Source organism: Sphaerodactylus townsendi, linkage group LG11, assembly GCF_021028975.2.
Source record: "Sphaerodactylus townsendi isolate TG3544 linkage group LG11, MPM_Stown_v2.3, whole genome shotgun sequence".
NCBI lineage: Eukaryota > Metazoa > Chordata > Lepidosauria > Squamata > Sphaerodactylidae > Sphaerodactylus > Sphaerodactylus townsendi.
The window spans coordinates 51,668,065-51,694,351 of NC_059435.1; the positions used below are offsets into that span (position 1 = coordinate 51,668,065).

The window sequence follows — 26,287 nt, forward strand, 5'->3', positions numbered from 1 at the left end:
CCCGGGACCGTTCACATGGACGGTCCCGGTAGGGGCGGGGAGGACGGTGCAGCCTGCGCGGAGGCTACGTCATCCCCCGAACGCCTTACCGTCCCTCCGACCTTCCAGTGCGTCGCCCAGGCCAGAGGACACCCCCCCTGCCCTGAGCGACAGCAGGGGGGGGCGTCTCCCCTGGACTGGGTGACGCGCCGGAAGGTCAGAGGGACGGTAAGGCATTCAGGAAAGGGGGGGGAAGAAATGGCACCTTCCAGCTGCTGCCGTTCGCACAGCAGCGGTTAGAAGCCGCTGTTTCCGAAAAACCTCACTCAGGGAGTGAGGTTTGGAAACAGCAGCTTCGCGCCGCTCGGGGGTTGCAAGGCCACCGCTGCTGCATCGCCCGTGTGAACCCCTCCCCAGGGACGCTGTTTTTAGCATCTCTGGGATGCTGTATTCCGCTCGTGCGGAAACAGTGGCAGAATGGCACTGGGCGGCAGAATGAGGGACATATGCACAGAGTTATTCCTGTTGCAAGAAGCTTGCATAAGCTTGCATAAGTTTGGGGTTTGAGGAGCAGCAGAACCTCAGTGATGACCCAAAGGCTTTTAAGTTCCACGATATACTACTTCAGCAGAGTCCGAATTTAGCTGAAATTATAATAAATTATAAACCAAATAAAACCAACAAAGGCAAGTTTACCGACAAGATGCTCTCCATCCCTGAATCATGACTAAACAAAGAAAGAGAGGCTACAGAGGGACGGAGCAAGGGGGGGAAGCGCCCGGTGCACTGGTGCATCCTCCGCCCCTGCCACGCCCCTGTCTGCCCCATCCCACCCCCGGAACGCCCTCACCACGCCCCTGGCACTACGCCTCTGGGCTACAGGATTGCATTCTTCCTCCAGTCTAGAACATTGATCCCTGTTGCCTGCCTTAATCAACAGTAAACTTTAGTGTATTGTCGAAAACTTTCACGGCTGGATTCAACTGGTTGTGGTGGGTTTACTGGGCTGTGTGGCTGTGGTCTGGTGGATCTTGTTCCTACATACTGGACACAGTGTATAACAGATTTCCCTCTGTGATACACCTCTGAAGATGCCATCCACAGATGCAGGCGAAACATTAGGAACAAGATCCACCAGACCACGGCCACACAGCCCAGTAAACCCACCACAACCAGTAAACCTTTGCTTGACCATGAAATATTCAAAACAAGGGTTACAAGCTGCTTGTGTGCACTACATCTGCTACTGACCTAGGAGTGAACTAGTTTCTCTAACGAATGATCAATGTAAAAAAGTCACGTAAAATATTTGCATGAAACTATATAAGTAATATGCCTTTTTGAAAAATAGCACAAATGCTATTTGATGCCCAATATTCAATGTATTTTAAATATTCATCACTGGACTGATGCAATTAAATTTCTTTTGCTTACTAACCCATTTCGAGATTCTATATAAAATAAAAGTAAATGTAAAAAACTTTCTCATCGAAACACTTTCCATCTACATATGCATGAAGGATTTTGTATGCTGCAATAACTAGGCACACCCACACACGATGCTGAAAGAGTCTCCCTCCTTTCAAGAACAATAATATTATTAATGAGAAACATACCATTTCAAAGCCAGCTATTCTCTGCTGCAGAAAGGAAACTTGCATTTCAAAGTCTTCATTCTTCATCTGGTAACTCCTCAATAGCTGCTCTTGTTCTTCAAGCTGCTGTTGATACGCAAGGATCTGTTGTTTGGTCTGCAGCAAGTCAGCAGCTGTGCTGCTATGACTAGTATTCCTTAGGGCTTCACTTGCCTGCAACTTGTACACAGAAGAATAGATTAAGCTTTTAATACTGCTTGAATACCAATAGTCAAACTAGAGAGGTGAAAAAACACCATTCTGTATTCTTCATTTATGTCTCATAAAGATAACAAGGTGTAAATTATGCTGAAAACTCCTCTCCCCTCCAAACACACACTTGCATTTAAGGGCTTGCTTTTGTGAGGCATCTAAGATGCTGATGACTATTCTGGTGGGTCGCTACCCTGAAGGCCACAGGTATGCAGGAGCAAGCAGAGCCCAGGCTCAACTGGCCTGCCAATGCCTTAAGGGCCACTGAGCTCAGACTCCTCATCAGCGATGATACTTGGTTCACCAATTGCCTCTAGCACTACTACAAGTTTGGGAGAGAAGTAATAGGTGAGCAAATGTCCACTTCTGCTGCTGCTGAACTGAGTGGCTCCCGCAGAGGTGGCTTGTAGTGCCATGGGCAACACTCAGTTTGGTTTTCTCCAGAACCAATTTCACTCCTCCTTGCTGCCACTCTTCCATTCAGGTGACAAATAATCTGGACGAACAGTCTTGTCGTAGCAGTTACCATGACCATACCTTTAAAACCTAACCAAAATTCTGAACTATAGTCTGTTAATGTATTGTCGAAGGCCTTCATGGCCGGATTCAACCGGTTGTGGTGGGTTTTCCAGGCTGTGTGGCCATGGTTGGTAGATCTTGTTCCTAACGTTTTGCCTGCATTTGCGGCTGTCATCTTAAGAGGTGTATCACAGAGAGAAGTCTGTTACGCACTATGTCCAGTAAGAAAGGAATGTTTCAGTGCCTCTTAATTAGGGTTGCCAGCCAGAGGCGTGGCGCCAAGGGGGCGGGGTACAACATACCAGGCACCCCCTGCGGAGGCGTTCCGGGACGTGGCATTTTGGGGGCTTGGAGGGGCGCAGGGCGCGTGCAAGCACCAGGCACACTTCCCCCTCACTCCGTCCCTGTTGCCAGCTCTAGGTTGGGAAATACCTGGAGATTTTGAGAGTAGAGCCTGGGGAGGGAGAGGAGGGACCTTGGTAGCGTGCAGTGCCATCCAGTCCACCTCCAACACAAACATTTTCTCCAGGAGACCTGAACCCTGTCATCTGGAGATCAATTATAAAAGTGGGAGATCTTCAGCCCCCATCTGGAGGTTGGCATCCTTCTGTTAATGTATATGACAATCATGCTAAATAACCAAGCAGTGGTTCCAGTAACATTATAGCAGGATTACCTGATTAGCCATGATGTTATAAAACTGTGCTAATACTGAAAAATGCTGTGTTTTAGATTGTGTTTCAGTTCTGGTATGAAACTGCATAGAAGTTTTGGCTATAATTAACACATTATTTTTCCTCAATTATATTTAACAGATAAAGAACTGACGTTCAATTCAATACATACAGTATATTATTTGTTAATTATTTGTTAAATATTTAAATGTCTTGTTGTTTTTCCACTGAATTAGGGTTGACAATGCAACAAACATAAAATATTAAAACATTTAAATTGTCGGTATACAAATTGTCAAAATTTTCAACATTTAAATTGTCAATATACAATATAACACATAAACAAACAACACTAGAAAAGCCACTTTTGCAAGTATGCCAGATGAAACAAAAAAGTCTTCACCTGTTGGTGAAAGACACCAACAGAGGGAAAGAGAATTTGTCTTGGGGAGGAAGTTGGGGAGGAAGTTTCAAAGTTTCAGTGGCACAATAAAGGACTTATTTATTATTTATATAATTATGGCAGGCATATATTTTGTTTTCCCTGAAAAGTTGTTGGCATGAATTTAAATCCTTTAAGAGAGGATTCGAGGTTAATACTTCCAAAAGTAACTGCCTAATGATATCAGTAATCTAAATAAACATCTTGAAGGGTTGGAAAACACAATTCTGAAAATATTGCTCAACAGAAACTCACTACAAATATGGAAATATTTTTCTATTAAAATCTGTGTGGGTAAGGGATGGCGGATCACTGTAGGATGGAGAAGACAAGAAATCAATCCAGTCCTTTCCCCCCCTACTTTTCCCTTTTTGAATGACAGTTCTCACACTTGAGAGTTCAATGCTATTTCACATCTATCAAATGGTTGTATTCCAATCCATAGAGAGAGAATCTTTCCTCCTGAAATTAATGAACAGGGTTGATTTTGGGTACCAAAAGGGATCTTCATAAGAAAGATGATCGCATTTGGTTTCCAGGCTAAATACTTTCAACCCACTTAACAGAGCCGATGGATCCAACCTCTTTCTCTTACTAACCACGGCAATTTCCCACAGGAAAAGGAACACACACGATGTTTTGTGGCATGACCATAGTTAAATTGATAATGAATAACAAAAAAGTCTGTGATCATGCTAACTTACATGTTGAAACTGAATCTGCAGTTTCTGACTCTGTTCAGTCAAGTCCAAAAACTCCCTCATGGTTTCATCTTTCTCTTTCCGTGATTGTTGAAGATTAGAAGTGAGTTGTGTGATAATGTCGTCTCTTTTTTTGATAGCAGCCTCGAATTCCTGTAGCTAGGAGAAGTTAAAGTGTGAACTTTAAAATAGTTAATTTTGGTCTGTGGAAAGCACACCATGACTAATTACAGTTTGATAAAATCCTAATATTTACTGAAAACTCTTTATATTGGAAAGCACAGCTTGGGAGAGATACCTGAAATAGTACGCTGGAAATATTTCAGAGAAGAGTAGACAATATTAAATCAGAATTTAAAGTAAAACAAAAGTTCCAGGCAAAAGGAATTTGGCAAAAGGTCTTGCGCTGCTTCCCTTGCTTATAACCCAAACAAGCTTTGAATTTGGAAGAAAGAAGTGGTCCCTTGCCTGTTCCTCAGAGCCTGGAGGTTGGGTTGAATTTTAGGGGAACTATGAGCTGGACCAGACCTGGAAAAGCAGACCAGGTCCCACAACTTTCTCTGCCAAGTTCCAAGGCCTCAATGAGGGTTGAAATATTGAGAAATGATGATGGGAAAGTAGAGGAGGAAGGTGTCAAGCAGAATTGGGGAAGGGTCCAGCCTCACCTTCAATCTGCCCTGTCACTCAGTGGGGCCATTAGCGTATACCATCCAGTTTTCACACATTATACAGAATTACAAATAAATGAATGCTATATCTAAACAAGTTACACAAGAATGCTATATCTAAACAATAGTACTAGATATTATAAAAGTGAGGAGTGCAATTGTACAAATTAATTGTTTTCCACTGCTTAGGCACTGAGGTTCTAAATTAAAACAAGGCTAATGCAAAAACTTCTAGCTACATTAAAATAAACATCCTCTGATATTATTCAGTATCACAGCATGCCAAACGTGTACTTACATAGCTGTATTTCTAACTTCTATGTGAGACAATCAGATATTTATGCTTTCTGTACAAATGTTCAGCTACACAATGTCATTTAGTTAAATTATTTTTCAATTACTTTTAAGCAATTTTTTTCTTTCAGTGCTACAAAACAGAAACATGGAATGCTAAATGAAGAAAAAAGACACAGGACCTCTGAAAGTTCAGGCATGGCAAAGGTCGATGAGAAAAATAAATTTGTTTACTATGTAAAAATCTAGGAAGTATTCTGTTCCATAAAACTTGGGTCAACTCATAGGCTTCCAAACTCCAACTTCAACATAAAAAGGGATTAAAAAAAACCAAACAAAATTTTCTTTCAACATAAAATTAAAAGCATGTTTCTTGTTTACCTCTCACTGAAAAATAACAAGCTACAAGGCAGAAAAAATGTAAGAGCACACAGCTTGTTCAAGGCTAGACAACCTATCAGTTAACACCTCATACAAGCAATTAACACAGTGATCAATTCACAACTGAAAATATGGCTTTCCCAGATATCTTTTTCAGAGATCTCCTAAAATGTAAAATGACAGAATCAAACAAACTTATAACTGTATTGTAGAAGGCTTTCACGGCCGGAAACACTAGGATTTTCTGGATTTTCTGGGTTGCATGGCTGTATTCCAGTAGTATTTTCTCCAGACATTTCGCCTGCATCTGTGGCTGGCAACTTCATGGCCATACAACCCGGAAAATGTATAACATCCTAAAAATATAACTTTTGTAGGTAATTACAAGTGGGAACCTGCAAGAACTTGAGGGGTCATCTCGTCCCCCCCCCACTATTTCCTCTTAGTCTTTCCTGAAAGTCCCCATTGCTTCTTCCCTTCCCTGCTTTTTTCTCTCCTTCCCACAAAACAGCCAACTATCTACCACACCCACTGGCACAGTAGGGAACCCTCAAGGACTTGTGGCAAGGCACATCACTTTCCCCTGTATCACCCTACCAGTATTATTTCCCCGCTCCTTCCTTCTGGCAACTACCATATCCTCTCCTCTTTCCCTGCCTCAGTCTCACCTTCTCAGCCATTCTCTGCCTTCCACCTCAAGCTATTTTTATAGTTTTACTTCATTCATATCCTGCCCTCCTTCACAGTGGGAACAAAAGCAAGTTATATAATTTTCCTCTCCCTCTCCTTATATAATTTTTATCCCCACAACAACCCTGCGAGGTAGGTTAGGCTGTAAGTATGTGACTGGCACATCGTTACCCAACGTACTGAGGAAGCATTTCAGAAAATCTTTTCAGTGCCATTATTCTTTCCTATTAGCCCCAGTAGATTAAGATAGCTGAATGCTTGGGTCTTAAGAATTTGAGTTACCTTAACCTACTATGATTAATAGGAAAGAATAAAGGCATTTAAAAGATTTTCTGAATTGCTGCCTATGTTATGCTCTTACCAGTATACAAAACTGGCTTGCATAGGGCAGCTGCTGTTGTACAGTAGAAAGCAGACAGGCATAAGTGAGGCATGCAAGTCAGGTAAAATCAAGTCACGCAGTGGTTGCTGACAGGCTTGCAGAGGCAAAGGCTGATTCTGCATGGGCCAAAAACAGCAGTGTGAAAATGGTGTAAAAGGGTTTAAAATGGTGTAGAAGGGTTTATACTGCTTCCACACTGTTTTCATACAGCTATTTTTGGCCCATGCGGAATCAGCCAAAGCAAGGGGGAACTGTGCCTGGGGCGTGCGCGTGCCCTGCACCCTGCCATCCACCCCACCCCGAAAAGCCCCACTATGGCCCCTCTACAGCCCGGCCACACCCCCTCTGCTGCTCCGCCTGGGGCGTTGCACCTCATCTGGCCCCGTTGGCGTGACGCCACTGCAGGCCTGGTCCTGATAAATCCTCCCTCAGAGGTTAAAACATCCCTGGAAAGGGCCCTGCCCCTTGCTCCTGCCTTTTACTGAAAAAAGTAAGCCTAGAATGCAACCGTCAGTGAGAGCTTCTGTTTCTTAAAGCTACATGTGCTCTTTCTATTGTTTAGGATTTTTTTAACCGCCTCCCCCATGTATTTTTTAAAATTTTACTTTTTTCTACAAAACTTTGGTGTTTTTCAATTTTGTCGAAAGTCTGTAGAGAAGTCTTGTCTGCTCACAGCTCTGATCACCAAATTTAAGTATTCATTCCTGAATCCTAGCTGAGCAATAGCTCAAGAGCAGCTAAGAAGAGCAGCTAGGAATGGCTTAATGCTGCAGCTGGGAGCAAAAATTAAAACGTTCATTGACAGGCTGGGCAAGGGGCTTAACTCTGACATTGAAGCTAAGCTCTGCCCTGCCCCTTTCTGGGCTGGCTATAGGCAAAACTTCTATGCAGAGACTCTTCTGGTAGCCCCCCTGCTGCCACCCTGCCATTCCTCCTTTTCAGCTGGAGCAAAGGAAGTTGTTCCAGCTTAAAGGGAAAAGCCCTGAAAGCACAAGAAGACATGTTTAGAAAGAGCATGATGCCATGCAGAAGCTTCCACTCCCTCCCCAAACCCCTCCAGGTATCCTGCAGAGGTATCCTGTTGGTCACATGGACAAAATCCTCATATGGAAGCCAACACACACACACACACACACACACACACACACACACACACACACACACACACACACACACACACACACACACACACACACACACACACACACACGCCCTCTTCAAAACTACTATCCATACTAAGGCCCCTTCTGCACATGCAGAATAATGCACTTTCAATCCACTTGCCATGCACTTTGCAGCTGTGCGGAATAGGAAAATTCACTTGCAAACAATTGCAAAAGTGAATTGAAAGTGCACTATTCTGCATGTACAGAAGGGGCCATAGTCCTCCCAAAGTACAAAGAGAGCCTCTCAATCTATCAGCCTCAGCGAAACTACATCAGTATTAATTTCCCACACCAGAGTGAAGTGCCAGTCCTCAGCCTTCCATTTTCTATTGAAGCTATTTTTATTAGTTACCTTGAGTAAATAAATCAGGCGTACACAGTCTTAGACTAGTAATTCAATTCTGTCACTGGCTCAGTTGGGAAAACAACCTGCAAAAAAGCGTAACCCTGTCACAGTGCACATAATGGAGCAGAAACGGGCCAGTTTCCAAAACAACTGTTAGCCTTCTGAACAGAGGACTATTGCCATTACTACTGCCCCCCAAATGCAGGTGTTCCTATTGCCATTACTACTGCCCCCAAATGCAGAAATGCAGAAATACTGAACTGAAAAGAATGAAAAAGAGGTAGACAAATGGGATTTTCTTAAAAAGCAAAAAACATTATCAATTAACAAACACCATTAACAAAAGTTCTTCTCCTGCACACTCAAAGTTATCTTTAACCATGCTAGGCAATAATGAAGGATTGTCTATGTTATTATGAAGCATGCAGAAAGCAGCATAAGGTCATTATACCTGTTGCAATCCTTCTGTACCATATGCTGCCCTCATTTCTTCTAGCTCTCTGCTTAGCTCTTCAACCTCTTGTTGTTTTCCAGCCAATTCACTCTCCATCATCTCCAGCCGTGTCAGAGAATGCTGCATCCCAAGCTCAGAATTCTCTCCAAATCCAAATTCTTCTTCCTAAACCAATCCAAGTTCCTTAACAGTCCGCCACATCACAGGGTTTGTTCAACATGAGGATACTTAAAACCATTTCATTCTTGTCAGGAGATAACTCTTTAGAACATTGCTATGGAAACCTTTGTTAATATAATTTGCTTGTCAAGAGCAGTGACAACACAGCAGTACCGCAAGTCGCAATTTCAAACAGAATTTTGTCTCCCAAATGTTATAGAAGTGACAGCATACACGTAGAGACTGCGTATGCTAGTAAATTTATATGGCATGCAAGCAAAAGAGAAACGGTTAGTACTTTTGATATCTCCCATCACAAAGCATTTAGTGTTTTCATATTCAATGCCACGATTTAATGTTCAATACAATACCCTGATAAAGTCTGCAGGTACCTCTGTTCTCGTCAAAAAACCGCAACCATTTACCTGTATAAAAACAATTGCTAGATGCATCACAATTTAATATTTAACTTAATTTCTAGTCTTTGTCTAATTACATTTTAACTTTTGCCTGATTTAGGCAGAGTCATAGTTCCGTCTGTTAACAGCTCTTGGGAGAGTTAGACATAACAATGAACATTGCCATAAAACACCAAAGAAAAGGGAGGGATTTTGGATAAGCACTCATATAATTACAGGCGTTTCATATCCATTATTTAAGTATACAGAGCAGTGAGCCATGCAAAACCTTTGCATTTAAACAATGACATCACGGCTAGGTAAACTTATATACCAATAACATCAATATTATATTGTCCAAAGATAATTTCAGTATAGGACAGAAAAGATGATCCAAAGTTTCCACTAAGTCCATCTACTAAAAGACAGATAATTTACTAGCAAAACAGTATTAGAAACACAATACATGCTACTATTGTGTTGTTGGGACATCTGTGATGATCAAGGCTAAGGATTGTGTTACATCCTTCATAATTATCAAAGTGAAGATGATCAAAATATTACATAACTAAGCCAGGGTTAAAAGGTCACCAAAGACAGACCTAGTTCAAACATAGCACCCAGTCAAACCCTAGGCTCACACTCCTGCTCCATTCCCTTTTCTCCTGTCCCCCTTCATGCTCTCTGATTCATCCCCTTCTGTCATGTTTCTCAGCAAATAAGGAAGAAGCTTTCAGAGTGCACAAGGTGAAAAGGTCTGCAGAAAAAGTTCTTGCTTTACCCTTCCAATCAAAAGTGGTTTCCAAAAATACGAAAACTGATGTTGAGGAGCTCAGTGCTATTGAAATGAAGGAATTTCTCTGCTGACATCTAAGGACCCTGCTTGTGTATTTGCAATCTGCTGCTGAAAGGAGAGCTGATCAAGTAAAACTAGTAAAAGTAATACAACTACCCTGTTTCCCTGAATATAAGACATCACCGGAAAATAAGACGTAGTAGAGGTTTTGCTGAAGTGCTAAATATAAGGCATCCCACAAAAGTAAGGCGTAGCAAAGTTTTTGTTTGGAAGCATGCCCGACGAACAGAACACAGAAAAATAAGACATCCCCTGAAAATAAGACATAGCGCATCTTGGGGAGCAAAAATTAATATAAGACACTGTCTTATATTCGGGGAAACACGGTAGGTTAACTCTTCTCAAAAAACACTCTATGCATTTGAGTCACAGGCCGTTTCCTCTATGCATTTGAGTCACAGGCCGTTTCCGCAAAACGCCGTCTCCAGCCGCCATTCGCATGGGGGGGCGCAGCTGCAACGCAGCCGTGCCGCCCTCGCACCACCCGCCCGGCCTGAAGCCGCGTTTCCCCAGAGCACTGGGAAGCGCTCTTTTTGGGGAAACGCCGCCATGAAGCCGCTGCCGAGCGAACGGCAACGGCTTCACGACGCCTCCCCCACCCGGCACTTACCTTGTCCCCGGGCCTCCGGCGCGTCGCCGAGGCCTGGGGACATGCCCCCCTGCCCTGAGCCGCTGGAGCAGGTGCGCAGGGCCAGGGGGGCGTGTCCCCAGGCCTCGGCGACGCGCCGGAGGCCCGGGGACATGCCGGGTTGGACGGGCGCCGGCGCTCCCAGCGTCGTCGGGTCGGCATCGGAAAAGCCGACCCGGCCGTTTCTGCCTTCGTGCGGAAACGGCCACAGTGATTTTAAAAGACTCTGAAATCAAAACCAGGATACCTATCCCCCACCATTAATCTCTCTGCAATACTACTTGTTATCATATTACTGTCTCTATTAAGACTTTTTGCACTTCAACATTTCCACTTCACAATAAAAACCACAAGGCTCATTCTGCACATGCAGAATAATGCACTTTCAAACTGCTTTCAGTGCTCTTTGAAGCTGTGCAGAATAGCAAAATCCACTTGCAAATAGTTGTGAAAGTGTTTTGAAAACGCATTATTTTACGTGTGCGGAAGGGGCCCAAGAAAAACATACTGTGTCATCAATAAATAAAAGACAAGATTCATCTATATTGGGAGTCCCACTGTGGTGACCAGGGGCACCACGCTGTCCACCAGCACCTTTCCAGGTGCCCACCAAGTGTTTTTAGTGGTTTTAGAAAGTGGATGGGGCCAGGTGGGGCTCCAGTCAAGCAGAGTTTCTGACTGCTCACTGGAGATCCATTGGCAAACATATTAAAATAACATTTCAGCAGCAGTGCTGTTTCAGCAGCTACCATAGTGCTGATTTTATTGTCTCTCACTCCTTTTTTTAGTGTATTTTTACAAGAATCATCTTCTCAACTACACTTGGGCTTGTTCAAGTGTATCATTTCCCTCTCCACCCAAATATCTAATACATTATTCATAAATTTCCTCCTCCCATTTCTAGTTGATACTAATCCATCAGTGTTCATAAATTCCAGTTTAGGTTCCTGGTGTATTTGATCTCTCAGCTCAATCTCAATTCCCAAACTATCCATCTTAACTATCACCTCTGCATCAGACCAAAATTTTTAACTCCTCCAGTGCATATCTACACACTTTTAAAGATTTATACAACACTTAATAATGTTTAAGGGAAACATACTTGAAATACATCACACTTTAAATTGATCTAGTAAGCAGGATGTATCCAGGACATATCAAAACATAAAGCTATTGCCAGAAGGGGTCGTGGTTACATTTCTAGTTCAATAATACATTATTATATGTGTAATAAAATCCTTTAAAAATACTGTGGATGTCTATTGTTATTTTAAAACCGTAACTTGTTCCACTGAATTTTTGGCAATGTAGTAATAACTTAAGATCTTCTCCCCCAATTTATTCCCCTAGGAAACTCACATTATCACTTAAGTAATTTAGCCATGTGCATGAGCCCTGAAGTTTTTTTTAAAATGACCATTGTTTACTTCAGTAAACTCAGAACGAAATTTTAATACCCTGTGGATGGAAGTTTTACTTGTGGGTGATGTTTCCAGCAAATATACGGTATATTTCCCAGGAAATGTGTTTACTGCTTAAACTGAATTTACAATCTAACAATTTGTTCCTTTTAATCCCTGATATTATGTGGTAAGACCTGATGTTCCAACATTGGCCTTAAGAGATTTAAGGAAAAACTTAAATCAAAATATATTCCACATGTTGAAAACACACATGAACTCATGACACTGCCTTATACCCAAACAGTTAGTAAACTGAGCCACTCTGCACCCTTCAGGCTAACATGCTTGCAAACACATACAAGGGCTCTTCTTTGAGGACAGATAGAAGGCTTATAAGAGAACGCTATCACCTACAGTGCCAGAGAGCAATACAAACTTGTACATTTGAAGAATTCTAAACTGGCTGAACGAACATCACTGTTAAGAGTGCATGTAATCAGGCCATGCTGAAGGGCATACTGAGATCAAATTTATCAGAGTTTGATCAGCCCGAGGAATTTTGTTTTGGTTATTTTATGAATTGAAAGCCAATTGTGCTGATCTGTCAAAAAAAATCTTGTTTTGTTAAGGTGGCCACATCATTATTGTGATTGTAAGCAGTTAGCTATCCTTATGTTTATTAAGCGGAATTACATATATATAAGATTTATGAACATCAGAGAATCTTTATTTTGTTTCTTTGGTATATATTGAGGAAGATTACACATATATATGATAAGACATCTAAAAAAGTCTTGTATGTGTTTGCAAGCATGCTAGCCTGAAGGGCGCAGAGTGGTTCGGTTTACTAACTATAGTGTGTCCACTCAGTATCTTGGCAATGGTACTATCCCCAATCAAGTCATTGGTCCATCAAGACTAGTACTGTCTAGTCTAGTCAGACCAGCAGAAGCTCTCCAGGGTCTCAGGCTGAGACATCACCTCACCAACTTCTTCATCCTTTTAACTAGAGATGCCTGGGACTGAACCGTCTGCATCCCAAGCAGATGCTGTACCCCGGAGCCTCAGCCCCTCCCCATGCTTCACTGCAGAATCAAAAATACTTTTCTGCTGATTCATTAATTTGAAGGGTTGAATTTTTCTTTTTAAGCAGGGCATGCAAATGCTTGCATTAAGTTTTACAAGCATCTACTACAATCAACACAGCTGGCCTGCCCTTCTATCAGCTATGGAGTAGCTTACAGTTCGGTAGTGTTTCTTTCCATAAGCAAAAAGGGAATCTGTCTGTAAGCCCAATTCACTGATTTTACCTAAGATACTGGAAACTGGGACCATGGACATTTTTACCACCTGATTATTACTGTGCTTTTATTCTTCCATCAGAGATGCATGTACTGAAAGCTTATTTTTTAAAAGATAAAGACTTTGTCCTTGCTGACTCAAGGGGTGACATCATATTACAACGTTGGCTAGGCTGACTATATTTACAGGATGGTTTGCCACCGCCTTCCCCAGTCATCTACACTTTACCCACAACAAGCTGGATACTCATTTTCCCACCAATGGAAGAACTGAAAGCTGTGTCAGCCTTGAGCCAGCTACCTGAAACCAATTTCTGTCAGAACCAAACTCAGGTCGTGATCAGAGTTTTGACTGAAGCAGCTTATCATTCTGGGCCACAGGGATCCTGAAGCTGATTTAATGTAACTCGAAATCCTACAAAACTAATGGCTACACAAATGGCCTTTCTTCACTGATACAAAAATCCAGTCATTTTAAACAATATTCAGTTTCCACAGGTTGGACTCAAAGGTAACCTTTCCTAAGATGAAGAAATTTTACATTCACAAAATAATTTTTCTAAAGAAGGAATGGAAAATCTTTCCCCAGTGAACAGCACTTTCAGATGTAACCCTATCAGTTGTAAAAGACATGTATGTAGCCACCAGTAGTTAAACATAACCTTCTGTGACTCCTTATAGAACTGTCACATTAGATTCAGGCATGGGACGTGGAAAAAGGGTACCAAGTAGAGACAGAAACCTTTTAACAATACAAGAGCTTCCTCTGTAAATCTCAGAACTGTATCATTGAGTGAACATTCATACCACCATTCAATCAAAACCACCACTGTGATTAATACAATTAAGTGTTAGAATGTTGTGAGTAATCCCTGACAAAATTCACTCTTCCCAATTTTGATATACAACAGCAGTCTACCATATGTGGTGTTTGCCTGGAGCTTCTCCAACAGCTATAGGGGGCACAGAATTTTTGCCACTGCCACTAAAAGGACAAGATAAAATTTCTTTGACAGTGGAACTGCTCCATTGCCTCAGGCAAATCCTGCCTGGGTGGATCTCATTAAATAAGTGCATTTCAGTTTGTACAAGAAGTGGACTGGATCAAAACAGAAGTTCAAATTGTCAGGGTTGTCTAGTGAAGGAGGTTGTTAATTTGCTATTTAACCAATTAACATAGTAAAATTTTAAAGACATCTACACAGCATATATTCATTATATCCACACCATTTGAGATACCAAAGGAATCTGCAGTATTGATGCAGAGGTAACCTACATAGCAACTGATATTGACAAGAGACAGAAGGGGAATATTTATGGGGGGGTGGGAGGGAGAGAGAGCGAGAGAGAGCGAGAGAGAGAGAGAGAGAGAGAGAGAGAGAGAGAGAGAGAGAGAGAGAGCGCAAAGCCACAGCATGTTAGGTCTCTACCAGGCCGGCTTATGTGACAAGAGTCACTTAGCTCAAATCAACTTATTTATGTGCAGCTGAGCACAAAAGTGCTGAGTAAGTTTGCAAGTATTACCTACAGTGTTGCAGCCTTGGCCCTGTGGGGTATTTCCTCAGCTAATACTTTCTCAAAAATGATTTACTGTTTATAAAAATAATTGCAAAGTAGATAAGGTAAAATTAATGTGCTACAAACATTAATACACATACAACAGAATTTCATAACCAGAACTTGAAAAAGTGCAATGAACTAAAAGGGAGAATTTGTAATACTTTCATAAAGCTCTTCGTATTTTTTATTTTCCACACTGCTAGTATCATTTTGGGCAAAACTTTGAAAGCGAGTATCACACTGGGGGGAAAAAATTCATGAGATCTCTCTCTTGAACAAAATGGGACCAGTAAGGCTGAAACTAGACAGCAAATACTTGTCTATCATGTACAATTCTTTTGGCTTTAAATTGGGAATGTTCACTGCTAAAGTCATTGAATCAACTGTTTTACACAGAATTTAATTCTGGTCTTACCTCTGAGCTATAATCATCAGCTGTAGTGGAAATTTCAGTCTCCAACTAAAAGATAAGAATAAAAGGACAAAAATAAACATCCAGCTGTAACAGATTTTTAAAAGAACCAAATTTGCTTTATTGTCACAGTTTTGTAACATGTTTTGAAATGGGTGAGTAGAATTAACTTATTCAAAATATTCTACAAATCACACACTGTTCTCCAAGCCTTTATATTTCTATTGTTCCCTGACAAATCCATCTGAAAGTTGGTAACTCTCTGCTGTAAGCCAAGAAACAGTGACAATATTAAATGCCCCAAGAGATGTCATCTATTCAAAGAGCACTTTAAAAATTGCACTGAACCAAGATTAAGAGTACAGGGAAAAGAAAAAGGTTAGTAGACCATGCTTGAAATAGAAGACCAAGGGCTAGCTTAATGGATACAAACTTGGGGTTTATATATTTAAAGAACTCAATATACTATGTGAATGCTTATTAATGAATGTATATTATTTTTACTTATTAATAAATCATGTATTTTGTTTATACCACACATATAAGTTTCTAGAGAATCTAGAATCCCCATTTCTTAATCCTTCCAAAGATCTACAAATCCAGTTTTCCTCCTCCAGGGAGACCCATTGTAGCTGGCAATAATTAAGTCATTGAACCTGTCTCTCATTGTGTAGACCATATTTTGTATTCTTTCAAAATGGGGATTCTAGAGTATTGCTTCTATAGAAGCTTATATGTGTGGCATAAACAAAATACACTTGTTCATATATCAGAGATCCTAAAGATTTTATACTTAAGGTCAACTTAAGGCAGGGTTAACTTTGAGTCTGCTACCGGAAACCGACTTCCATCGAGATTGAACTCAGATCGTGACCAGAGCTTTGACTGCACTACTGCACCTCACCACTCCACACTACAGAGCTCTTGTGGCAATTATAGCCTTTAAATATTGATTGGGTTCAACTGACTGTTGCAATGATAGTTGGAGAACTCTATTATTTAATTTCTTTTCTTTTTCTTGGGGGGGGGGGGGATACCAGTCCTTGGAGAGCATTCTGCCTCTTTTCCTTGGATGAGATCTTTCTAATGTCCACACACCAGAAACTGCAATACATATCCTATTTATAAAAAGCTTTGCTCTTACATCTACTTGCAAAACCAACCTCATGCAATGATCTGCAGAACATCTCTAACTGCCTTGGCACCTTGAGACATTAATATATTTGCTTATTTCCAAAGCAGTACCCAGAAGAATTCTCTGAGGTCAAAACTGTTAATCTGCCCTGAGAAACTCTTGGCTAGTATACTAACTAAAGATGAGTCAGTTTGAACTGCAAATTTTCTCAGAGTACTAAGGTCTGATAACCATTCTATTAAAAGGCTTTTTACATTATAATTACTATCAAAAGATTTTTACATTACGTTAATGTAATATTTTTAGTTAAATTCCAGATGGTTGTTGAGCTTCGCGTACACATAGTTTAGTCTTCTTTATCCTTTACATTAACCCACCTGTCTCCCTGCCTAACTGACCCTGCACATATGTCACTCCACTTTTAGATAGTAAGGGCCAATTCAGATGTTACAAAGCTAAAAGGGGACATTGTGCAGACATGTTCTGGGAGGTCCCAATTGGCAGCTTAATTTCCAGCGATGGGTAGACCCTATTTATATCAGTACCACAGTATATAAGAGAAAGGGACAGTTTTCCTGATCTGATATGGCCCAGGGAAGGCACTTTTTGCCTGTACAGGTCCTGATGGCTACATATAACTTTCCCAAAAGGGTAAACAATAACTTTCTGAATCCATTTTTGGTTGGAAAAATTGTGTGAGGTGGAATGGCTCAAGCTTCTCCCTCTTGTATGCTACGGTCCCAGTCACCGTGCTCCTGGTAATTGAGCCCCCAGTTCAGAATTCCAGACATATATCTTTCTCAAAGTCCTCATGGCAGCCATGTGCCCAGAGTATGGACTTGGGTAATATGTGAATTGTCCTCATTATTTTTACACTCCATCTAATAAAATAGTAGATATATATTTACGAACACATCATTGGTGATGCAATGTTCCTCACTTTTAAATTAGCTTTTAAAAATACATCTCAAAATATTTAGATAAAAGAACAATAAAGAATACAAATCTTCTTTGTTTTGATCAGAGTTTTTTCCTGTAATACGCATGGCAAGTAATTTCACTAATTACCATAAAGAAGTGGGGGGAAATTATAAAAAACAGAACACATACAACTGCAAAGTTTTATCACTAATTATTATTGTGAAAAATAGTGTGAGATTCTTAAATCCCAGCTGGAAATCTATGGCAAGAAACATAACATTTCTCCCAAGTCAGAAACACTTACTTCTGCGGTATATGTTTGATCATGTTTGATCATTTCACCACTGTGTAACGTCCTGACTATAGCAAACTCAGGTGTAGCAGCTGCTCCTCTTTCACAGCTGTGTGCATACGAATCCTCAATTTGTGACGAATCAATATCTAGACTTTCTTGTACCAATTCTTCATCTTTGGTGTTTGAGACTTTTTTCTTTTTCTTCTGCTTCTTGGTTGCATTCTGTCCATCCGACTGTGCTTTCCTTTGTCTAAATTGAGCAAGCTGTGTAAAAAAAAATCCTGTTAGGGCGAAAGTTTCTCTCTTTATTGCAAATGACACTAATTATCAGGGGTTACAGATTATACTACATAAACCTCAAGAGTAACTGCTGATGAAAACTAAAGCTGGAGGTTACTGTCCTACATCCTGCATATAACTGGATACAGTTCAATATGAAAATAAAGTCACATAGTCACATGCAAAATGATCAGTTCATTAATAAGCAGCATGATCAGGTGATGCATTCAAGTGTTATACTTAACCAGTATCTTATCAACTTTGAAAGAGTTCACCAAGAAATTCACATCTTAAAAGCATACACATAGTTCACAAACTATGATCTAATATTTACCCACTCTGCATTCTCTACCCTCATCTTACTACTTATTAAGCATCACAATAAAGTCTTATGAAAAGTATTTCACTGGGTACAACTTTATTAAAGAGTTCACAATGTTAAAGCAATGAAATTATCTTAAAGTAATTTCTTCTGCACAGAAGTAAATTCCATAAATGTGTAACCGACAGCAGACAAATTATCAGACACCCCCTACCTTGTAGCAAAACATGCTTATGAACAAAAGTCGCAGGTGAGCCAGACAAAGAACAGCTGAAAACCAATTAGCACATAAGCTATTCAAATACCGTAAGTCAATGCCTTTCACACAGCTTATCACTTTTAACGAGATATAAATGGATTTTCACAACTACACCAACACAATATTTTTCTTAGCAAAAAGCAAATATGGGTTTCTTGAAGAAAATCACAGATCTGCTACTTGATTACACATTGGAATACCATCCAGTGTTTTATCATCTGATCTTACTCTTTCGAAAGGTTCATCCCCATCTGAATAACAATGTTTTCTCATAATGTACAAAAGAAATACAGAGCACACACTGACCCAAGTTATAAGTACAGAAAAACACACACACATGTCTTTGAAAAACAGATGCCAAAAGTCAATATTATCTGCTCAAGTTATACAATAACACTGTGCTCATGATATTCACCAGTCCAGAAAGCCAGGAATCCATCCAAGCTCCTCATTAACAGTCAGTTGACTTGAAAAGGATTCAAACTTCTGACAAGAAAAAGATCTCTCTTCCCGGTTGTTGTAGGATGGAACGTGAGTAATTTTCCTTGGCCTTATCAGCTAACTTCAAACCAGCAGAAATGCCACCAGAGGGCTACTGCATTTGCAAATCCACCACAGAACACTGCACAGCGAGCTACTTAGTTCTTCTTCAAGTACAGACTTTCTGTTTCCCCAGCAGGAGACTCCAGTCTCTGGCCCTTGATGAGACTGCTGACACGCCGGCATATAGTTTCTCCTCCACTCACAGAAGGACCTTGAGATCTGCTGAGCCAAAAATGTTCACCAACGTATTTAGGACTTGTTTCCTCCAGCTCTCCTTTGCCTCCCGTGATTAGCTTACCCATGGATAGCCTTTTTTACTCTGAATTAGCAAGCATTCAGAATATATAAATGCAGGAAAGCCTAAATATTTCATTAATATTCTAAAAACAACAACAAAAGGCACCCCACAAGACTAGAGAGCCCCTAATTATCCTTCCTGTTAATTTGCCGCTAACCCCACTGAGCTCAGGTAAGCAACTGAAAGCTCAAGAGACTTATCTTCTTAACAGAGGAAAGAATGGCTTTCAGTTCTCTTAGCCTTTTAAACAGCCAGTACTGACATTCAACAACTGCTTAAGGCTGAGAATCTTCCACTGACATATCCATAAAAAAAATTTTTTAATGTGCAACATTATCTTTAGTAAAGAAACACATTAAAGTAATTATAACTAATAGACAGATGTCTTGGATTCTGAGGGGAAAAAAGTTGTATGAGTAATCAAAATATTTTAAACTTTTTTCATGAGAAATTGTGAAATTCCAAGTGCATAACACATATGCTCCATTTTAAGATTCCATACAAAGGTTCAATAATTTTCCAGTTAAATACTGAATCACCATTGGCTATTTGAGACTCCAAAACAGTAGATTCATTTGAGAAAACAAAGCTATAAAACAGAAGTTCCTGAAAGCATACAGAGAGCCTTCTAGCCCATATTTCTGGTTTTCCCCTGAACCCCCATCATTAGGCTTATCAGGCTCCTACTGGGGGGGGGGGGCAGGGGATCTCCCACCTTATGTTCCCACTGCCAACAACAGCTCCTGCAAGCAGCAGGAGAAAAACAATATTAAAAAATCCAATTGAAAAATACAAGCATTGCTTTATTGGCTGATGTCAGATACAAACTCAGCAAGGCGCATGATATTCATTTCAGTCCCTTTCCTCGCTTAAGATTTAAAAATGGAGTTTATCAACTTATATGTTAATTTTTAATGCAGAGCAGATAATAAAACAGCACCCAGGAACTGGTCTTGAAGACTAATCATTTTTATTTAAGGATTAATGATCAGTGATTTGTATACTTCAAACATATTAAACATGCTTCAGAAAAACAAATAGATCACAGCATGCATCACCAACAACTAGATTAACAGTGCAATTCTAAAACCCGGCTCTAGAAGGATTTAGGACGGTAAATAAGCCTATGCTGGTGTAGTCTGTATTTTCAAGCTGCAGCAGCACCACCACACATACGTTAGGGAAGAGTAATACCCATACATAACATTGGGTATTGTCAGGAGTGTGTCATGGTTAGGGAAAGACCTATTCTAAGCCTCTCCACCCCTGGTCACATCCCCAACACCAGCCCAATGTTATGCTAACAAGAAACCTGATGCAGCTTTGAAGAACATAAGTTCCCTCCACATAACCTTTAACCCCACCTTCAAGCTCCAGCACAGCTTAGAATACCAACTAAGTCTGCACCCAATTATAGCTCTTCATTATATGTATCCCGACCAGGAAGACCCTTGCACTTCAGTCAATCCAATATGTGGCATGGGATTTCTTAGCCCCATCTCTGAAGACCCTTAAGAAAGCCCATTTTGCACAAAAATCGGAGCAGTTTGCAAAAACACTCTTGTTGCAGATTGCTACTACAACTTCTCCATTTTAGGACACAAATGCTTCCACTCTTCCAAATGGGATGAAGAACAACATTTTCCATACAGGTAAGTAAGGAACTGGGAATTCTTGTCTCAAATTGTGACTACTGCAACTTTCCCCCCTGCCTGAGAAGTACTTACGCTGTGGATTCCCTGAAGAACCCTCTATAGCTGCTAGCAGCAAGTAAATGCAGCGCAAAAGAGGAGATGAACAGATATGCAGGAACTTCATAATCTCACAGTCTGCACAATGCCATGTCATTACAATTTCTTTCCCTTTCCACTGGCAATACAGGAAGCACCACTACACTTTTTGGTGACTGCCACTAATACCCTTTGCCACTCCCACCCTTTGCTAACACTATGATGCCTATTGCCTCGCAGAATTCAGAGCCTCATGAAGAAGCAACTGCAGCTCCTTCCAAAGGGTGGTGAGGAAATGGAGAAGTGCTACCAGTTTCAGGGTTTGGGATAGCATTGCTTGACATTTCCATGGCTAAATATTAATGGTGTCTGCCTGTCCTGAACCAATATTTTGGTAATAAAGATAAAAAAATAACCTGCCAATTCACCAACCATCCAAAGATACTGGCACAGACAAGGTTAATTAGAAACTCAACCTCTTGTCACACACAAAAAGACACTGACAATCCTTGCACAGCTTCAGTAACTATTTCACTTCATGTCTGTTGTAAGAAACAGGTGCGAGTCCAGTTGGCCCAATCAGTCAATTACTCATCTGCTGGAAAGCTATCTACTTTGAAACTCTGCCTGAGTAGTATTCAGTTTCCAAAAGCAATACCAATGTGGCCCATATTATATTTTTCTTTGTAAAACAAATTATTCAAAAGCACACCCCAAGAGTAAAGCAAAACATGACAGCAAAAGAAGAGACCTGAAGCAAAGTGTATGACTGATTAATATAAGCAAGGCTTGGATGTATTCAAACTCTTCCCACAAAACTTCACATGCTAAGAAGAAGGAAGACTCTTTGCTCCCGACGCCCACTTCCTGCTTGCATCCCCCCTCCCCACTTCAGTTTCTTCTCTTCTTCAGGTCTTTCCAATTCCCATTCTTACTAGATACTGTATTGTTTTTGCAAATACCACCTCAACAGCATGACAAACAAGATTGGGAATTGGCTGTTTGATATATCACAATAAATATTTCACATATATTTAACAGAGCAAAACAAAAGTCTCTGACCCCAATCTAATGAGATTTATACAATCACCACTATGTACATGCAACCATGTCATGAGATGTATCCCTCCACTGGATGAAGGGGTGCGGACAAGAGACAGCCAGCAACAAGAAATTCTCACACTCGAAGTAGCAGGCATTGCAGGGAATGAAAAAGGTACAAAGAGTGCTCATATCAAATCCTTGGTTTAACTTGGCATTCACTAGCTATGCATAAAAATTTCATTGTACCGCTGACACAAAATAAATGTATCTCTGATTCTCAAATTTATTAATCAACTAGCAGGGCCCGGCCACGCGTTGCTGTGGCTTATTGTGGTGAAATGGGAAAGGAACAGTAGCAGCAAATCAATTGCAGAGGCCAGCAGTACGTGCTCATGCAAACACGCAGCCTGATACTGTGCGATGTCATTGATGTGTGTGCCCTATTCCTTGGGGGGGGGGGGGGGGAATGGAAAGGCACCCCTTCCACACATCTAGGCTGGCAGGTCATGATCCTTTACCTGGGAGTAAGTTTGGTTGGTGGCAATGGGTGGCGCTTCTGAGGAAATCCTCTGAGGGGCGCGATGCAGCTATTCAAAGTGTGTCACGGTTGCTGTACCGAGCTTACTCCTGAGTAATGCGTGCCTGGTTTTCTTAACTGTAACTGCAGTATTCAGATAATCTAGGGTGCCTGGCCTCTCCCTCTAGTCCCTTGCATGTCGCCCCTCATTCTCTTCCCTCCCTCCCTTCTCTTCCCTTGCATGCCACCCCTCCCCCTCCTTCCCTTCCCTTTTCCTCCGCTAGGGTGGGTGGGTCATATCAAGATGCTGGGCCCCCTGCCTCCCCTCCCTTGCATGCCACCCCTCACTGTCTCCCCTCTCTCACTTCTCTTCCCTTGCATGCCTTCCCCTCCGTCCCTTTCCTCTCCCTCCCTCTCTTCCCTTGCATGCCACCCCTCCCTGTACCTCCCTTCACTCTCCCTCGTGTGTATGTGTGTGTATGTGTTTCACTTCCACTCGAGTTACTGCCTATGTACTGTTTTCACTGCTCATATTTGGCCACCTGAATGAACATTCTAAGCAGCCCAAACATTCTAAGGGTGACAGTTACACACAGGCAGCTGCATGTCCTTCACCATGGAGCGCCAGGAAAAAGGCCTTTTACCTGGGCCAAGTGTGAAATTTCAGGTATGTGAACATCTAAAAACACTCTCACCTGGCTGACTATAGTGGCTGGGAATTTTCAGAGGAATTGGCCCAGCAGTTACTGAGTTATACTATCATCAATAAAAACACTGTTAGCTTTATATATATATAGATTTAATTTCATAATTATTAATAGTTTTTCTCAACCATTCCTGCAAGGTAATTGCCGTAATTAACAAAAAAGACCCGCAAGATTTCTGATTTCAACCATAATTTAAAAACACATTTACAGTGCAATCCTAAACCAAGTTAAACCTGCCTAAATCTATTGATGCTAATGCACTCAAAGAGTATAACTGCTTAGGACTGCACTGTTATTCTCTTAGTAGCTAGAACAAGTTGAGTTATTAAATATATCTATCTTCTCATCTCCCAAGGATCCAGAGCCACAGAAATGCAAATAGCACTTGTAAGGAGGGCAATACCCATATTCTACTTTGTCTATAAACCTACAAGAAGTCAAACTTGTACAAGGAAGAAAAGGAACATCTCCATGAGGTGGGAAGAAGGCAGTTGATAAAACTCCCAGGCATGAGAACATAAGAACATAAGAACAAGCCAGCTGGATCAGACCAGAGTCCATCTAGTCCAGCTCTCTGCTACTCGCAGTGGCCCACCAGGTGCCTTTGGGAGTTCACATGTAGGATGTGAAAGCAATGGCCTTCTGCGGCTGTTGCTCCCGAGCACCTGGACTGTTAAGGCATTTGCAATCTCAGATCAAAGAGGATCAAGATTGGTAGCCATAAATTGACTTCTCCTCCATAAATCTGTCCAAGCCCCTTTTAAAGCTATCCAGGTTAGTGGCCATCACCACCTCCTGTGGCAGCATATTCCAAACACCAATCACACGTTGCGTGAAGAAGTGTTTCCTTTTATTAGTTCTAATTCTTCCCCCCAGCATTTTCAATGAATGCCCCCTGGTTCTAGTATTGTGAGAAAGAGAGAAAAATTTCTCTCTGTCAACATTTTCTACCCCATGCATAATTTTTATAGACTTTCAATCATTATCCCCCCCCCTCAGGCGTCTCCTCTCAAACTAAAGAGGTCCCAAAGCGCTGCAGCCTTTCCTCATAAGGAAGGTGCTCCAGTCCCCTCAATCATCCTCGTTGCCCTTCTCTGCACTTTTTTCTATCTCTTCAATATCCTTTTTTGAGATGTGGTGACCAGTAGACTGAACACGAGTACTCTCCCAAGTGTGAAATTACTTTCCATGTGTGTACTTTATATAAGGGGCATGACAATCTTTGCAGTTTTATTATCAATTCCTTTCCTGATTATCCCCAGCATAGAGTTTGCCTTTTTCACAGCTGCCATACATTGAGTTGACATTCCAATGGAACTATCAATTAAGACGCCCAAATCCTTTCCCTGGTCTGTGACTGAGTAGCACGCATGACCCCTGTAAGCTGATGTATGTGAAGTTTGGATTTTTTGCCCCTATATTGCATCACTTTTTGCATTTTGCTACGATCTGAACTGCATTTTGCCATTTTCTTAGCCCACTCACCCTAATTTATCAAGGATCCGCTTGGAGCTCCTCGCAATCCTTTGTGGTTCTCACCACCCTACATAATTTGGTATCATCTGCAAACTTGGTCACCACGCTACCCACCCCTACTTCCAGGTCATTTATGAATAGGTTAAAGAGCACTGGTCCCAATACGGATCCTTGAGGGACACCACTCCCCACATCTCTCCATTGTGAGAATTTCCCATTTACACCCACTCTTTGCTTCCTGTTTCTCCAACCAGTTTTTAATCCATAGGAGGACTTCCCCTCTTATCCTTCATTGCTGAGTTTTCTCAATAGTCTCTGGTGAGGAACTTTGTCAAAAGCCTTTTGGAAATCCAAGTAGACAATGTCCACTGGTTCCCCCTTATCCACATGCCTATTTACATCCTCAAAGAACTCTAGTAAGTTTGTAAGACAGGATTTGCCTCTGCAAAAGCCATGCTGACTCTTTCTCAGCAGGTCTTGCTTTTGTACATGTTTTATAATTTTATCTTTAATGACAGATTCCACTAATTTACCAGGAACAGATGTCAAACTGACTGGCCTGTAATTTCCCGGGTCCCCCCTAGATCCTTTCTTAAAGATTGGTGTGACATTGGCCATCTTCCAGTCTTCAGGGATGGAGCCTGATTTCAAGGATAAGTTGCATATTAAAGTGAGAACATCAGCAATTTCATGCTTGAGCTCTTTAAGAACTCTTGGGTGAATGCAATCTGGGCCAGGGGATTTGGTAACATTTAGTTTATCAATGGCTGCCAGAATTTCTTCCTTGTCTACCACTATCTTTGTTAGTTCCTCGGATTTGCCCCCTAAGAAGCTTGGTTCAGGTGCAGGAATTTTCCTCACCTCCTCTTGGGTGAAGACAGATGCAAAGAATTCATTCAGCTTTTCTGCAATCTCCCTGTCATCTTTTAGCACACCCTTTGTTCCTTTGTCATCTAAAGGGCCTACCGCTTCCCTTGCTGGCTTCCTGCTTTTGATGTACTTGAAGAACTGTTTGTTGCTGGTTTTGATGTTCACAGCCATGCGTTCCTCATAATCCTTTTTTGCCTCCCTTACAGCTAACTTGCTTCTCTTTTGCCACCATTTGTGTTCTCTCTGGTATTCTTTATCAGTTAAGTTGGACTTCCATTTTCTAAAAGACATCTTTTTTTTCCCTAATAATTTCCTCAACGTCCTTTGTTAACCATGGTGGCTTTCTTTTGGACTGGGCATGCTGCCTTTCCTAACCTGTGGAACACATTCCAGTTGAGCTTTTAAGACTGTGTTTTAAATAACCTCCAAGCATCTTGGACATTTTTGACTCTCTTGATGTTCCCTTTCAGCTTCCCACACTATCCCCTCATCTTTGAGAAATTTCCCTTTCTGAAGGCGAATGTAACTACATTAGTAGTTGTCACTTGTTAAGCATGCAGAGATACTGAATCTGACAGCATTGTGGTCGCTGTTCCCTATCGGCTCAACAACACTGACTTCCCGCACCAGG

At 41.3% G+C, this 26,287-nt stretch overlaps 1 protein-coding gene across 6 annotated transcripts in view; it reads right to left on the reverse strand.

The window, feature by feature from the left end:
• Positions 1 to 26,287, reverse strand: part of AKAP9 (A-kinase anchoring protein 9) — a 118,973-nt gene that overhangs the window by 79,144 nt on the left and 13,542 nt on the right. For 3 of the 6 annotated variants that reach the window (XM_048510853.1, XM_048510856.1, XM_048510851.1), the window contains exons 2-7: positions 17,621 to 17,875; positions 15,264 to 15,308; positions 9,074 to 9,127; positions 8,541 to 8,708; positions 4,166 to 4,321; positions 1,596 to 1,793 (exon numbers count right to left, since the gene is read on the reverse strand). In XM_048510853.1, coding sequence (XP_048366810.1) covers positions 1,596 to 1,793; positions 4,166 to 4,321; positions 8,541 to 8,708; positions 9,074 to 9,127; positions 15,264 to 15,308; positions 17,621 to 17,875 — 876 coding nt within the window. The remainder of the gene's footprint in view (positions 1 to 1,595; positions 1,794 to 4,165; positions 4,322 to 8,540; positions 8,709 to 9,073; positions 9,128 to 15,263; positions 15,309 to 17,620; positions 17,876 to 26,287) is intronic. The other 3 variants (XM_048510852.1, XM_048510854.1, XM_048510855.1) reach the window with 3 other exon arrangements.